We start from the raw sequence: 17,388 nt of genomic DNA, 5'->3' as shown, positions 1-17,388 counted from the left end.
GTGCCTAAAGGATGGGGTCGCTAATTAAAAGCGGGGTTAATGAATCACGGGTGACAGGTGTTGGGCCAGGCGACATCACGCCGAGGCGGACAGGCGGGAGAGAAAGCCAGACATGGAGAACGGAGCCGGCACAAAACCTCCTGTCCACCTCCTGCTTTGATTAATGCGCTCCATTTAGGTTATCCTACCACAGCGCTTCCAAGACAAGACACGAACAAGCAGCTCAGACACTAGCAAACGATAATAAGAATAAAAATAAGAAAAAAGACTGGGTCATATGGTTAAAATGCCTTTATTGGATTTGGATGAAAACAATCAACTGATAACGTCATGGCAATAGAGAATATAAAGAAATGCACAGTAAAAAAAAAAAAAAAAAAAGATTAAAAAAATAAATTCATTACACTTCCAGTGTTTTCCCCCTCACACACCACTAACAGTGATAAACCTGCTTCACTCCCATGTTTAAAGAGAATAGAGAATATTAAAAACATTTATAAAACGGCGCAGACACAATCGGCTCTGGAATGCGGCGAGGATGCCGGTGCGAGGCTCTGACAGCCCGATTATAAATAGTACGTTCACAGTTTTATATTTGGCACCGGAGCTGCCGGGGGAAAGCGGAGCGTCTGATAAACACGCGAAACGCGGCTGCGGTGAGAGGCAGTCCCCAGTCAATCCCCCGTAGCACCAAGCAGGAGGCCGCGCATCCAAAAAAAACGCGTTTAAAAGCAGGAGGCAGAGACGGCCGCAGCGCACGCCGTTCCCGGTGGTCCTCGGAACTCTGGGACATTCCGCAGGGTCAGCCCGCGCGCCACAGCCACACAAACGCCATTATCAGACCGGAACAGCGGGCGCGCCAGCCCTTTATTATTTCGGGGGGATTATTTGAGTCTTTCGCAGTTGGGCTGAGTGACAAAGGCACTGCTGTAGCTCATAAACATTAAAAATGGCGAGGTCTAAGAGGAACACCCCGCACCCACCACCCTTCCACCACCAGACCCCTCAGTCCCTCCACACCACAACATTAAAAATCTCTTTATAAACTCTAAACTCCCTGCAACACAAAGTTCCTCTCACAATTTACTGCCCCATTTCAGTGAAAAACGGCCGCCCGGAGAGCCAATCGGGCGCTGGCGATTCTCAGGCTCGTGGTAGGGCGCACGAGGAGGCGGAGCCCGGAAGCCATGGAAACCTGAGGCCGGGAGGCCATTTTGTGGAGTGAGGGAGCCCACAGAAACCCCCCAGCTGTGCTGCACCAGGGTGCTGGCTAGCCCCACTGGCCGTGGTTTGGACTTAAAGGAAATAGGACAGGATTCAAGGGCTTCAGGAGGGCAGCAGCAACAGGTGCCCAATGAGACTGATTGCACAGAAAACCACAGACCGGACTGCCCGAAAAACCCCCTCCCATAATCAATCCCACCCTCATTGTCTGACAGTAACAGTCATGTCTGCTTATTCACAAAATATACAAATCTTTTTTTTACGGTAGCTCCGTAAACTAGTGTCAAAAAAAAAAGCTACAACAACAGCAGCTCTTCAGGCCAGTATTTGCTTGTACACAAATGAGCATTTTACACACCGTTTCCACATTTCCCCATTGTGTTAAAGCGTTAACGAGAAAAGTAAATCAGAAATGACTACCTGTCCAGAACAGGCGCTTTGGCACTTTCATAAAACTGCTTTCCAGGCACATTAGGAACATATATTATGGTAGATATGCGTAGACATTGTGTGGCTAAATCATGTGATTGTACTGAAGTCAGGTGATGAGGACACACTCGTTGGCTGGACTGCGGGACACAGCTGGTCTCTACACATACATGGCCGGAGACATGAAGCTGTCCCCGCGGGAGGGAACAGGGTTTGGGTTTGGGTTTGGGTTTGGGTTTGGGTTTGGGTTTGGGTTTGGGTTTGGCTCGGGCTCAGGCTCAGGCTCAGGCTCTTCCTCCATCCCGCGGGGCTCTTCCTCATTCCCGGGGTAGTCCTCCTCGTCCACGGGACTGGAGTACATCGGTTCGTCGACCGCCTCATCCCTCGGGTAATCCAGGCCCGAGTCATCCAGACCAGAGGGGGCGCCAGCGTGACCGGCGTTGTCGTAGTACCTGGGTTCACCGTCTTCATCATGGTAAGAATCCAGATTCTGTTTAAAAAGAAAATCTAAATTAAGGCATTTATTTAAATGTGCCAACAATACAATCTTCCAAACAATAACCTGATAAATGATTAGCAATAATTTGTAACCTGACATAATCCCCAACAATGCCATGCAAGACATATGATAATGCCCCACAATAACCTGTAAGACATATAATAATGCCCAACAATAACCTGTAAGACATATAATAATGCCTAACATTAACCTATAAGATATGATAATGCCTAACGGTAACCTGTAAGATATGATAATGCCTAACAGTAACCTGTAAGATATGATAATGCCTAACAGCAACCTGTGGTGCATATGAAATGTTGCCATATTGTGAGCAGAATGTGGTCTTACAGTGACAGGCTCTCCGTTGGTCTCGTAGTAAAGGTTGCTGAGGGGATGGGACTCTGTGACGTTCTCCCGGCTGGAGGTCATCTGTAAACGCAGAGGCGGCCAGGGGGGCGTTAGCATCAAACCACGCCCGCGCGGTAATCACCGCACGGATCGAATACATCTCCGCATCACACCATTCATATCAACTGACGGACGGACGGGCGCCTGAGCGCGTAGCTCACCTCAGTGGAGCCGCCTGTCTTCCTGGGCGGGGGCGGCTTGTAATTGGGCGGGGTGCTGGGGACACAGAGGGGTTTTTTTTTTTGGTTAATGTTTCTGAAAATGGATGTACTCAGGAATATGTATTTGCAGCTATGGCGTACTGCATGCACTTTAACGGATTGCCGGCTTCAAATAAAGCTCGAGAGGCTCTTCGGGCGGTCAGCTTCGACAACAATGACCGAGAAGGCATTCACTCCCCCTCGAACCGTCACAGATTATTGCATTAAATATACGCTTTTTTCCCCCCCATCACCAGCACAATCCTGTGCATCCCACAATCCTTTGGCAGTAATTACGCCTCTTTTTATATTCTTCTCAGGTATGTCTGCATGCACTTTGCATATTTATACTTTGGTATTTTTGTCCATGAAAATGGAAACTTACTCCATGCAAATTCACCCCAACTCTACTAAGTTCGGCATCAGTGGACAGAAATCTTAAGGCCATTTCCAAGCCACATCATTGGGTTTTTTGTCTTTGCAGAATACTGACCTAGTTGTGTCTAAACTATTGCTTTGTAGCTTTACCATGCGCTTCTGGTCAATCTTTGCCCTAAATGTAGATCTCCTGTGGACTACAGCTAAGCATGCATAGAGTGGAGTCAGAGGAAGACCATTCCGACGTAACTTTAACATGCAGTCCGTGGGCACCCGATCGACCGGCCGGAATCGCAGTTGCTAGGGGTAGCGATAAAACGCATACCCGTTACCAACCGAACCTCCCATACCCTGAGTCATGGAATTGCCAATTGTGGCAAATCGCCCTCAGTGGTCGCCCTATGGAGCTACCGGCCAACACCAGCATTACATTTTAATCTAACTGGAGTTATACAGAGCTGATATCATACAGAGTACAGGGGGAAAAAAAATCCCATTGAAATATCAGTGAAGTTGAGCTCACAGCGGAGAAAAGGATCAATGAGAGGTGAAAAGAGCAGGTGTAAGAGGTGAAAAGAGCAGGTATGAGCAGGTGTGAGAGGTGAAAAGAGCAGGTATGAGCAGGTGTGAGAGGTGAAAAGAGCAGGTGTGAGAGGTGAAAAGAGCAGGTGTGAGAGGTGAAAAGAGCAGGTATGAGCAGGTGTGAGAGGTGAAAAGAGCAGGTATGAGCAGGTGTGAGAGGTGAAAAGAGCAGGTATGAGCAGGTGTGAGAGGTGAAAAGAGCAGGTTTGAGCAGGTGTGAGAGGTGAAAAGAGCAGGTTTGAGCAGGTGTGAGAGGTGAAAAGAGCAGGTTTGAGCAGGTGTGAGAGGTGAAAAGAGCAGGTTTGAGCAGGTGTGAGAGGTGAAAAGAGCAGGTTTGAGCAGGTGTGAGAGGTGAAAAGAGCAGGTGTGAGAGGTGAAGAGAGCAGGTGTGAGAGGTGAAAAGAGCAGGTGTGAGAGGTGAAAAGAGCAGGTGTGAGAGGTGAAGAGAGCAGGTGTGAGAGGTGAAAAGAGCAGGTGTGAGAGGTGAAAAGGTGTGAGAGGTGAAAAGAGCAGGTATGAGCAGGTGTGAGAGGTGAAAAGAGCAGGTGTGAGAGCGGGGAGGTGTGACCCGTCTCTCCGGGCTGCGGGACACTCACTCGTCCTTGCTCTGGCGGTGCTTCCGGATCATCACCACGGCGGTGGCGATGATGGCCAGCAGGACGATCACGCCGATGATGGCACCGATGATGCTGCCGGTCGTCGCCCCTTTACCTGGCAGACGCTTTTCTGAGGAACAGAGGAAGTGTTATTTAGCATTTCATTACATTACATTACATTACATTACATTATTGGCATTTGGCAGACGCTCTTATCCAGAGCGACGTACAGTTGATGAGACTAAGCAGGAGACAATCCTCCCCTGGAGCAATGCAGGGTTAAGGGCCTTGCTCAAGGGCCCAACAGCTGTGCGGATCTTATTGTGGGATTAGAACCACCGACCTTGCGTGTCCCAGTCATTTACCTTAACCACTACGCTACAGGCCGCCCCTGTATTTCAATGCTTTCACTACCAACATGACTACTGTATTTGGCCAACAAATGATATCACTGCTCCATGTCAATTTCAGGTTGCCGCTATGGACGATCAAGGAGGTAACAAGTATTTGTATACAATATCACCTCCTAATAAACATAAACCTAGTATTTTTAGCATAGCTTTTGTTGAATCTTCTTGTCAAGATGGAAAACTTGGTATTTCTCCATAAAGGTTTATTTTCTTCATTAATTCCATTTCAAACCGTTTTATTTACTGCATTTAATGCTTTTTCTGGCACAGTCCAGATTGAGTCCCACAGTCTGCTACTCAGCCATGCAGCAGAACAGCACACCTTAACACGATGAGCTACTGTACAGTATAGCACTCAGCCATGCAGCAAACAGCACACCTTAACATGATGAGCTACTGTACAGTATAGCACTCAGCCATGCAGCAAACAGCACACCTTAACATGATGAGCTACTGTACAGTATAGCACTCAGCCATGCAACAGAACAGCACACCTTAACATGATGAGCTACTGTACAGTATAGCACTCAGCCATGCAGCAGAACAGCACACCTTAACATGATGAGCTACTGTACAGTATAGCACTCAGCCATGCAACAGAACAGCACACCTTAACACGATGAGCTACTGTACAGTATGGCCTGCGTACTGTATCTTGGCAACATGGACCCATGTCACGGAGAGAAAAAAGAGGAAGAAAAAAAAGAGCTAAAAATGTAATGCGAAGGAGAATTAGCACCAACATACCACCTGTTAACGCAGCATTTTAATCTTGCTATTATGGTCCTATTTTAATCAGTGTCATTATGCATGGCATAAATCAGAAACAATTAAATATTCAATGAATTATACGGTGCGTTGTAAGAAAAACAACCCAACACGAAGAGATGACAAGCAGGGAAATAATTTGAGCTATTTAGGGAAGAACTGCATTCTCGGAGAGAATACATTTTCTAGTATATTCAATTACTGAGGCAATAACAGAAAGGCAGTGGAATAGAGCAGAGGATATTGCTTTATTTAATATATTATACAGTGCAGCGCATTGCGCTGGTACAATCGTACAATTTCTGTTATTCTGGCTCTGCATTTCAGCACATTGGATTTGAAATTAAATAAAGAATTTGAGGTTAAAGTGCAGACTGTCACCTTTAATTTGAGTACATAAATCCATGTCGGATGACCGTGTAGGAATAGCATCCACAGCGTCTCCCGTTTTAGGGGACCACAAGTAATTGGACAGTTGGACAGTCTCGGGAGTATGTCATTGCTTCCTTGGTACAGGTATAACAGTGTTCAGCATCTACACTACATTACAAAGCATGTAGCAGACGCTCTCATCCAGAGTGACGTGCAACGAGGTGCAGATCGAACACAGGAACAAGTGTGAAGAGGACCAGAGAGGACAGTACAGTTCCGAGTCCAAGCGTGACCGTATAGATACAATCAGAACCCTTGAAGAACACATCAACTATGAACTAGCATACCACGGTCGGCAGCTAGAATACCCCAAGTACAACAATACAATGCAGCAATCTATATATAACTATATGCCATTATAATCTACAAGGCTAATCATGGTGGTGAGCTAGGGAGGGAAAGGTGCAGCCTGAAGAAATGAGTCTTCAGTCTGCTACGGGCTGCGGCGTTCTGGATCAGTTGGAGGGGTCTGATGGTGGAAGGCCAGCCAGCAGAGAACTGCAATAGTCCAGACGGGACCGGAACATTGCTTGTACGAGCCGATTGGAGCAGGTGGTGAGAAAGGGTCGGATTCTCCGGATGCTGTACAGGAAGAACCTGCACGCCCGGGTCACCGTGGCGATGTCTATCGCCACTCCGAGGTTACCGGCACAGGGGGATGAGGTCACTGTGGCATCCTCTAGAGAGATGGATAAATCACAGAAGGGAGAGGTATCTAGTCTTGATTCCAGGCTTTTGACTGCCTTTGGGGTGTCTTATTGCCGTTTATCAACATGAGCACCACAGTTTCACCAATGAGAGTCAGAAAAAGCCATTATGGGGTAGGGAAAAAATAAGAAAAGCAGTCAAACAATGGTCTTACTGAAGCTAACTGTTTGGAACATCATTAAGAAGAAATGGAGCACTGGTGTATGTTAGGGATCATTGGCTTTACTGTGGAATGAAGTGCTGCCTCCCAAATTTAATGCGCTGGAGTACAGAGCCAAAAGAACAGTAAAATTGTCCAAATACTGAAGGTCGGCACAGTATATTATTTTATTTTTTTGAATAGTTAGATTAAATAAACCACTGACGGTTTGGGCAACAGTAGTAGGTTCTAAATAGGGACTGTAAATGGCAATGCTCAGCTGTCCGTATGACTAATCTGTAAGGAGATATATGAATCTGTCCTCAATAGCTCTCATTTCTCCTCGCATGCAAACACGGCGCTAACACAAACATTATCTCTGTACAGTTCTCCCGCGTATCCACAAGATGGCACTAACTCCACACGGCGCCCAGGCACCCGCGTACGGCAAGATCGGCCGACTGAAGCGCTGTGACCGTGGTTAGCGACGTTAATCCGGCACTAGACAGAGGACCGGATGATTTCACAGACAGCGATCCTCCCTCAGCTGCACTGCAGTGGACACGTGCAGACTTAAGTGCTAATGAAATATCCCCGGCAAACAAGCCGGACAGGCTGTTCCTCTCTTAGCCAGAGGAGCACACTGACAAGGACGGGGTCGATAATTTAACGCGACAGGGAGGAGGGAGACGGGAAGTTGGCACTCGCACCTTGCATCCATATCGCTGTCACTCTTCCAGACGCGTTCGCGCCTCTCCGCAACGGAGCACTAACGGACCGATTCAAACCGTGTCAATTAATTAAAGCGCGTGATTAATGCTCGTTTAGGCCGTTCGCATCTATCACGGACGCTCTCAGCCGAGCAGTTCATCGGCCTTGATGAAAACGTTGAAGAATTCCCGCGGAACAAAGTGAGCCAAGACAGTGGGCGCGTCTCTCCACAGAGATCGATAGAGCGGCAGTCAGATGTGCACACACGCCCATGCCTCCCCCTCTGTCCAGTCAAGCAGAATATTCAGCTGTCTCTCCCAGCCAAGCCCGTGATCACAGGAGTGCAAGCCCTGGATTCAACCTTCTCAGCTGAGGGGCCAAAAAAGGCCTGAAACTGCAGCAGTGTGTGTGAGTGTGTGTGTGAGTGTGTGTGTGAGGGTGTGTGTGAGAGTGTGTGTGTGAGTGCGTGTGAGTGCGTGTGAGAGTGTGTGTGTGAGGGTGTGAGTGTGTGTGTGAGTGCGTGTGAGTGCGTGTGAGTGTGTGAGAGTGTGTGTGAGAGTGTGTGAGAGTGTGTGTGTGAGAGTGTGTGAGTGGGTGTGTGTGAGAGTGTGTGAGTGTGTGTGTGAGTGAGTGTGAGAGTGTGTGTGAGTGTGTGTGAGAGTGTGTATGTGTGTGTGTGAGAGTGTGTGTGAGAGTGAGTGTGTGTGAGTGTGTGTGTGAGTGAGTGTGTGTGTGTGTGAGAGAGTGTGTGTGAGTGTGTAAGTGTGTGAGTGTGTGTATCTGTGAGCATAGACCAGTAGACTTTCGCTCATCCAGCTCAATTGCCTCGCTGCCATTACGTGCATATCATGCACTTCCAGGGCTTGAGAACGGGACTAGATTAATTCAGGGAGGGATTTGGCGGTTCTGAAGCGGCGTGACGAAGGGAAGAAGGACGAAGGACTGGCATGCCTCAGTGGCTGGGAGGAGAGATGGAGCGAGGGATTTTAAAGGTCTGTCCTCTCCGGAAGGTACAGCTGAGTGATGTGTGAGGGAGGGGGGGGTGGGGGGGGTTCGTGTGGAGCGGAAAACTTCCACCTTCATCAACGTGACATTTCCCATCAAACTGTCCGTCACTGACAGCACCAAGCCACAGTCTCTCTCCCTCCGTCTTCTCCCTGTTTACCTCCCTCCCGCCATCATTTCAGCGCACTTCCCTGAAGCTCGCTTCATGCAGCGAATAGCTACAAAACAGGAGTAAACAAGACAGAGACGGAGAGAGAGGGAGAGAGAGAGGGAGGGAGGGAGAGAGAGATGGCAGAGAAAGCACCAGAGAGATAGAGGTAAGGAGGGCGAGAGATAAAAAGAGAGGGAGGAAGAGAGAAAGAAAGGGAGGGAGGGAGAGGGAGAGAAAGATAAGAAAAGAGGGGGAGGGAGAGAGAGCCAGAGAGTTCGAGAGAGAGAAGGAGAGAGAGTTCGAGAGAAGGAAGGAGGGGGAGAGAGAGAGATAGGGAGAGAGAGAGAGAGAGAGAGAGCCAGAGAGTTTGAGAGAGAGAAGGAGAGAGAGAGAGAGAGAGAGAAGGAAGGAGGGGGAGAGAGAGGGAGAGATAGGGAGAGCTAGGGAGAGGGAGAGAGAGAGAGAGCCAGAGAGTTTGAGATAGAGAAGGAGAGAGTTTGAGAGAGAAGGAAGGAGGGGGAGAGAGAGGGAGAGATAGGGAGAGAGAGAGAGACGGAAGGAGGGGGAGAGAGAGGGAGAGGGAGAGAGAGAGAGAGAGAGAGAGAGAGAGACGGATAGAGAGAGAGAGAGAGAGATAGGGAGAGAGAGAGAGAGGGAGAGAGAGAGAGAGAGACGGATAGAGAATCCCAGGGCAGCAGGCGGGTGGAAGGCGTCTCAGGAGAGCTGGCGCAGGTTGAGCAGGGGCCGAGGCGCGATGAGACGCTCCGCTGGCCCGAGGCCTCTCGGCTCAACGCCGGGCGAGCCCCTCCGCGTTCCGGCGCTTTCCGGGGATCGCGCCGGCGCGTCGGCTCCCGACCCGCGCCTTCGCGCTCCCCCCAGCTGACCCGGAGCGCCGCGAGTCACGCGGCAATCAGGCGCCGGGTCGCCCGTGTCAGAATCACCGCCGCCCCCCCTCGGCTCTCCGCCGAGCAGAGCTCACGACCGGAAGGTCTTCGGCTGGCGAGGGCCGAGAACCTCAGGGGCGCGGGCGTCGCAGGATGAGCGAACGCCGTCCGAATAAAACCCACCGCCCGACTGTAATCGCGCGCCCACAAAACGCAGCTTAAAATAAGCAGCCGGAGTTCTGTGCGCATTTCGAGACTCTGCTGCAGACGGGTGAAAGAAGGAAGATTCAGCTCGGGGCTATTTTTATGTCACGTATCAAAAGCGGACGCTCTCGGTAAGCGTCGGTGCTAAATCTGACGCAGCGGACAGACGGCAGGACGCGGAATTCGGTTCCCTGGTCTCTTTTCTAAATTGGGTCATATTTCAGCTCCCGTTCCCGGATATCTCAGCCCGGCCGGCAAACCTGAATGGATCTGTGTCCCAGTAGCAACAGACCGAATAAATAAGACAAGCCAGATGTGACAATAGTCCTGAAAGGGGGGGGGGGGGGGGGAGAGAGAGGCTGAAAAAGAGAGAGAGAGAGAGAGAGAGGGACAGAGAGAGAGAGGGATTGACAGAAAGGGAGAGAGAGGGAGCATGAGAAGGGGATTGAAAAAGAGGGGGAGAGTGAGAGGGGGATTGAAAGAGAGAGAGACTGAGAGGGGATTGAAAGAGAGAGAGGGAGCAGAGTTTTCACATTCATCACCGCATGCTCTTTCATTAATCACACACGCTGGGAGGGAGGGAGGAAGGGAGGGGAGAGGGGAGAGAGAGAGAGAGAGGAGCACTCAGAATGCACCTGCAGCTGTGCTAAACAACAACTAAATGGATTCAGCGTTGGCACATCTGCTTGTTAAGTGCCATTCAGTGCTAATACACATTCACCTTGTAACTGCCCCGCTCTGCACCAGGCTGGTCTGGGGCGCATCCCCATTAACATACCAGAAGAAGAATAAATAACCTTGAAAGGCATGACGTACGCCCTGATAAAAGGCTGAAAACGCTCGTTTCCGAGGTTTTTGTTGGCAGACACGTGTGGGTGCGTGGGGGATATGAGACCACAGGTGAGGGTGTGTGTGGATGGGGTATCAGGCCACAGGTGAGGGTGTGTGTGGATGGGGTATCAGGCCACAGGTGAGGGTGTGTGTGGATGGGGTATCAGGCCACAGGTGAGGGTGTGTGTGGATGGGGTATCAGGCCACAGGTGAGGGTGTGTGTGGATGGGGTATCAGGCCACAGGTGAGGGTGTGTGTGGATGGGGTATCAGGCCACAGGTGAGGGTGTGTGTGGATGGGGTATCAGGCCACAGGTGAGGGCGTGTGTGGATGGGGTATCAGGCCACAGGTGAGGGTGTGTGTGTGTGTGTATGTATGTGAAAGTGCGTGTGTGTGAGTGAGTGTGTGAGTGAGTGAGTGAGCGAGTGTGTGAGTGAGTGTGTGAGCGAGTGTGTATGTATGTATGTGAAAGTGTGTGTGTGTATGTATGTGAAAGTGTGTGTGTGAGTGTGTGAGTGAGTGAGTGAGTGAGTGAGTGTGTATGTATGTATGTGAAAGTTTGTGTGTGTGTGTGTGTGTGTGTGTGTGTGTGTGTGAGAGAGAGAGAGAGAGAGAGAGAGACTGTGTGTGTGTATGTGAAAGTGTGTGTGAGTGAGTGAGTGAGTGAGTGTGTGAGTGAGTGAGTGAGTGAGTGTGTGAGTGAGTGTGTATGTATGTATGTGAAAGTGTGTGTGTGTATGTATGTGAAAGTGTGTGTGTATGTATGTGAAAGTGTGTGTGTGTGTATGTATGTGAAAGTGTGTGTGTGTGTGTGTGTGTCTCTGTCCATGGTGGATAAGCAGCCCTGTGCTTCCTGTCAGAGAGCATTAACACACAGACAGCAGCAGTAGCAGCAGAGGAGGAGGAGCTGGGGTTGGCCTCCCCCTCAGGGCCCCCCCCTCTCTGTTATTGTGCCTACTGTACACTGAGCTCAGGGCGAGGGGAGGAACAGTTCCTCCCCAAAATAGCAGCACGGCTGAAGTCACTGCGACTGCGCCAAAAATGCCGTGGAAATCCCAAACCGGTTCCAAAAAACCCCCCCCAAAAAATCAGCGTGCAGTAACAAGCCCTGCATGAAATTTGGCATTCTTCTTTATACGCACGGCGGCCAACTTTGCAAACGTGTGACCAAAATATCGTCCCCGTTCCCTTCCACTTTGTAATTGCGCATGAACGCTGCCAAACCCAGCCCAAGTAATCCCCCCCCCCCCCACTGCCAGCAGACAGCCAGCACCGTTTATCATCCGTCACTTATCAGGGAGCTTATTGCAGCTGGAAAGCCAATCTCTGACCTCCGTGCCCCCCATGCTCCACCTGCTCCCCTCGCTCCCCCGGGGGGGGTCACGGTGTCGAGTATTTGTTTGTCTCCCCGCCCTCCCAGCACCGCCGCCCGCTAACGCCGGAGCTTTAGTTAGCAGCGCTCGCTGCCGCGGTAACCGTCGTCGTCTGCTACACGGAGCGCCTCCGCATCGTAAATTAACCAACTTTCACCACCGCATGTTCCATTTTAGGGAACTACACAGTGCCACAGTGCCACAGTACCACAGGAAGCCATTTCATTTCCCATGCATTGTCGTTTGACTCTTGAAGGGGTGAGATCACAAACGTAAGAGCGGAATGTTCTGAACTGAACATTCTAATGCTGATGTAACAATTGATACCGGGGATGGAAAGTTCTAGAAGTTCTGGAACGCAGACTTAAAATTCTGAAACCACATTCCAAAAAGCCTGCTCTTGAAAGGGTCACATTGAGGTCACTGGCCTGGGGGTGCCGGCCGGTGCACGGTGGACAGGCAGACGGATCTGCAGCACAGTCCGAACAGGTTAGTGTTAAACGTGAGAAGCGAGAGACGTGGCCTCTTCTCTTCATGTCTGGATATTTACAGTCCTTCGGTGGGTCTGCCTACCTGATTGGAACACCAGTGCAATCGAAGATCTTTTGTTATTCAATACCTACCACAATATAAATGAGAACAAAGGAGGCATTTCTTTAATGGTTAGTCAGATATAATAGTGCCCTCCCAGCAGTCCGAGACATTGATTTTTCTTAAGGTGAATGCGTTTCTCGCGGTGATGAAGATTATTCACAGCACGTCTAACAAGCTCCACAGAGTGGGTGTTCTTTTAATAACCTGACTTTTTATTGCCACTTAAATTCTAACTCCGAAAGTCTCTCTTCCAAACTTGTGTTAAGGACATGGCATCGACATAACTGCTCGCACTCGGCCTTGGAGTGACGCACACGCACACGCACACGCACACGCACACGCACAGGCACAGGCACAGGCACAGGCACAGGCACACGCACACGCACACGCACACGCACACGCACACGCACAGGCACAGGCACAGGCACACGCACACGCACACGCACACGCACACGCACACGCCCTGAAGCACCACTATAAAGCTCACCAGTGCAGTCAGTGTAATCACAACAGAACTGGCACACTGGTCTAGTCTTCACTGTAAACACACATCTAAAAGAACACAGCCCTTAAGGCATAAACACGAAAAAAAATACCCCTGTTCCCATCTCGCACCCACACATACACACGTACACACGGACACACGGACACACGGACACACGGACACACGGACACACGGACACACGGACACACGGACACACGAACACACGAACACACGAACACACGAACACACACTGCAACAAGCAAATCTGCATACACTTCACATGCCTTGTATTTGCGCTTTCAGTGGGCGGGTGGGGCTATGGATGAAGCACACGGACTCTGTCAGCATCAGAAAATAAATCATCACAACCAATTACGGCTGATCAAACAGCCAGGCTGCTGGTGCGTTTTCACACGCGGCGAAGCCACATCTCCCCCCCCGGGAAATCTCCATCCCTCTAATTCAGACACAGAGGGTCGTACAGCGCCCGCAGACAGGCACAAATCAAACTTACGGAACAGAGCCGGTTCTGCCAGCCTCCTCCTGCACTCGTCCTGCGTTTCCACCCAAACTTACGCAAATAAGTCTGAACGGAGCCCGGTTCTGCCAGCCTCCTCCCGCACACGCCCCGCTCTCCTCCTGCTCTCCTCCCGCACACGCCCCGCTCTCATCCTGCTCTCCTCCCGCACATGCCCTGCTCTCCTCCCACACACGCCCCGCTCTCCTCCTGCTCTCCTCCCGCACACGCCCTGCTCTCCTCCCGCACACGCCCTGCTCTCCTCCTGCTCTCCTCCCGCACACGCCCCGCTCTCCTCCTGCTCTCCTCCCGCACACGCCCCGCTCTCCTCCTGCTCTCCTCCCGCACACGCCCTGCTCTCCTCCCGCACACACCCTGCTCTCCTCCCGTACACGCCCCGCTCTCCTCCTGCTCTCCTCCCGCACACGCCCCGCTCTCCTCCTGCTCTCCTCCCGCACATGCCCTGCTCTCCTCCCACACACGCCCCGCTCTCCTCCTGCTCTCCTCCCGCACACGCCCTGCTCTCCTCCTGCTCTCCTCCCGCACACGCCCCGCTCTCCTCCTGCTCTCCTCCCGCACACGCCCCGCTCTCCTCCTGCTCTCCTCCCGCACACGCCCTGCTCTCCTCCCGCACACACCCTGCTCTCCTCCCGTACACGCCCCGCTCTCCTCCTGCTCTCCTCCCGCACACGCCCTGCTCTCCTCCCGCACACTGCAGTAGGCCTCCCTCACCTCCATAGCAACCGTCAGGTGAAAAACAGCCCAGAGCGAAATGGTCGATTCCCGACGTTCCAGTACTAAAACGGCTGAACTTTTACACGTTTTTTTTTTTTTTTTCCTTCTCCTTCTCCTGCTCCTCCGTCCCCACCCCCCCGCTCTCCTTCAGACACACAAAACATACAGACATGCCAACACACACACTACACACAACATGCACTCAGCATGCACAAACACCACCACATACATACACCATACACAACAAACACCCACACCGTGCATATCATATATATATAAATATATATACACACACACACACACACACACACACACACACACACTACATTAAATTCATACACCCTCGATAGCAGAGAGTGGGTATGTTCATTACCGGGCAAGCAGCTAGGCAGTGCTTTAATCACGCCAAATAAAATATGACGTGCGCGTTTGGGCTGCAGCCACGCAGGCCGGCGTACGATTGGTCCAGGACCCGTGAAGAGAGCGCTCTCGGGTTCATATCGGCCCCCGCAGGAAACTCAAAATACCATCAGCATCTTAAATGGGTCTTCACTGCTCCTGAAAAATTCATTTCGCAACTAAATTTTTAATAGTTGGGAGGGGTGGTGGGGGGGGTGGTGGGGGGGGGGGGTAGAGAGACTTCTGTACATCCGTATTTTGGCAGGTGAGCTCAAACGGGGGACGCTCATTGTAAAGCGTGTCACGCAGGGGTAGGCGCGGGAGACGTGCGGGGCGACGATGACCCACTTCGACAAGCGCGCGGGGTAACGATCGCTCTTCAGGTGAAGGCACGAGAAGGGGCGGCCGGCTCAGAAACGACAGCGGCCGAATCCGAATCTGACAGCCGTTCGTCTCCGCGGGCCCTTTAAAACGGCCTTTTTAAACTTAACTTTAACTCCGCGTGCGTCCGGGGCCGGTCGGGGGGGGCCCCGACCGCCGGACACACAGACGGAACCCGCCGTGCGGTCACCGACCGAAGGCTCGAATCGAATCTGCGCTGTGCTGCCCCCACAGCTGCTAGTTTATGTTGTTTAGACCAAAAACCTTTAACTCAAGAAGCTTTTAATCATTAATTAAAACTCGAGAATAGAAGACAAGAAGGTTTTACTTAGGAATAGCAGAAACATTCCACGCCAGGGCCGCCCAATCCTGTTCCTGGAGAACTAGAATCCTATCGGTTCACTCCAAGCCGAGCAAACAACACCTCATTGAACAATTAGAGATTTGTTGCCCTGATAATAGTAGAATCAGGTGTGCCAAATGTAGGGTTAGTGAAAACCAACAGGAAGCAGATCTCCAGGAACAGGGTTGGGCAGTCCTGTTCTGGCTTTTAGCGGAGAACAGTTACATGTAATATTATATTCACATAAATATATATTTGCATGACATCATGTCATGTTTCTCTTCCTAAACACGCCTCTTTTTTTATTGTAGCCAGATTCAGTCCATCACTGAAGACAAAGAATGATGTCACCATAGGACATTGTAACTTTAAATGGCTCATGCTTCCCGTTTCCTGTGTGCACCTACATGCTACTGTATCAGTGACACAGGAGATTTGGATAATGACTCATGGACAAAGAAACGGACTCACTTCCTCATAGACAACAAAATGGTGTCGAAGAATGCATGCTGTTTTTGCTCCCTCACACACACACACTTAACAGTCACATGCACACAGCTGGCAACTCCCTGAAACCTGACACCTGTATGCTTATCTGCCACCGAAACTCCCCCACTCCCTCCATTCTTCCCTGCTTACAGTAAATGAGCCATTTCCATTCAATCAAATGAAACTAACTACACTCTGCTTTTGCTTTCTTTTTGTTTTTGGGCAGGAGGGTTGTGGGGTGGTCAAAGAATGCAGGAGTTGATAGTTGCCCAATTAAATTAGGATAATTAGGTTAGGATGAGCCAAAAATAAGTGTATAAATCCGAAATGGGAAGGCAGAGTGAAAGGCATTAGCACTGGAAATCTAAAAGGGCACATATGAAATTTTCCCAGCTAATAATGAAGCAAATAAGAGAGACTTTGAAAAGGTTTAGTGCCCACGCCACACACATATCATTTACATCTCTTTGTTCTATTTGACTCAGTGGTCAACTTATCTTTTAAAAATACAGCCAGAAACCAGACTCATTCTGGAGATAGCTTAATAAAACATCACAGGGGAGGGAGGAGGAGCTGGGGAGAGGTGGAGGGAGAGGGGGACGAGAGGAATTCAAGACGTCATCCTGAAACCACTCTAAAAAGCAGACGGCTCACGTACGTGAAAGCAGCCGTGCAGTGCATTTCAGGGAAACAAACAGCCGTGCAGTGCATTTCAGGGAAACAAACAGCCGTGCAGTGCATTTCAGTGAAACAGCTGTGCAGTGCATTTCAGGGAAACAGCCGTGCAGTGCATTTCAGGGAAACAAACAGCCGTGCAGTGCATTTCAGTGAAACAGCTGTGCAGTGCATTTCAGGGAAACAGCCGTGCAGTGCATTTCAGGGAAACAAACAGCCGTGCAGTGCATTTCAGGGAAACAAACAGCCGTGCAGTGCATTTCAGTGAAACAGCTGTGCAGTGCATTTCAGGGAAACAGCCGTGCAGTGCATTTCAGGGAAACAAACAGCCGTGCAGTGCATTTCAGTGAAACAGCTGTGCAGTGCATTTCAGGGAAACAGCCGTGCAGTGCATTTCAGGGAAACAAACAGCCGTGCAGTGCATTTCAGTGAAACAGCCCTGCAGTGCTGAAATCCTGCAGTGCAGAAGACCAAACAGACAAGAGTACCACAAGAATCATAACAGGCAACAGGCAAGATAATACAGACATGGTATCAGCTTTTTATAGTCACAGGGGAAAAACCTGACGCACACTACATCCAAAGAAAACAGTTATGTAAAGAATTGGCATTTAAAAGATTTTTTTAAATCCACCATGTGTGACCTTTAAGGTTGAAGGAATGAGTAATAGAGAGAGAGAGAGAGAGAGAGAGAGGGGGCAGTAGAGGCACACAGCCATAAGGATAACGTATGAAGGACAAGGAGAGAGAGAGAGAGAGAGAGAGAGAGAGAGAGAAAGAGAGGAGGAGGGAGCGGAGAGAGGCAGTGTCATCCCAACTCCCTCTGGCTGTCCCAG

The 17,388-nt window shown here is 50.4% G+C and overlaps 1 protein-coding gene across 1 annotated transcript in view; it reads right to left on the bottom strand.

The window, feature by feature from the left end:
• Positions 1-276: 276 nt before the first annotated feature.
• si:ch73-22o12.1 (nectin-2) overlaps positions 277-17,388 on the bottom strand; it is a 56,870-nt gene continuing 39,758 nt past the window's right edge. Inside the window, exons 7-10 of the mRNA XM_061236790.1 lie at positions 4,320-4,449; positions 2,725-2,779; positions 2,504-2,584; positions 277-2,143 (exon numbers count right to left, since the gene is read on the bottom strand). Of these exons, the coding sequence (XP_061092774.1) occupies positions 1,814-2,143; positions 2,504-2,584; positions 2,725-2,779; positions 4,320-4,449 (596 nt within the window). The 3' untranslated portion in view covers positions 277-1,813. The remainder of the gene's footprint in view (positions 2,144-2,503; positions 2,585-2,724; positions 2,780-4,319; positions 4,450-17,388) is intronic.

The sequence above is a fragment of the Conger conger genome, chromosome 1 (genome assembly GCF_963514075.1).
Source record: "Conger conger chromosome 1, fConCon1.1, whole genome shotgun sequence".
In the NCBI taxonomy this organism is placed as follows: domain Eukaryota; kingdom Metazoa; phylum Chordata; class Actinopteri; order Anguilliformes; family Congridae; genus Conger; species Conger conger.
The sequence above is the reverse complement of the archived record's forward strand: the minus strand, read 5'-3'. Positions and strand labels throughout refer to the sequence as shown.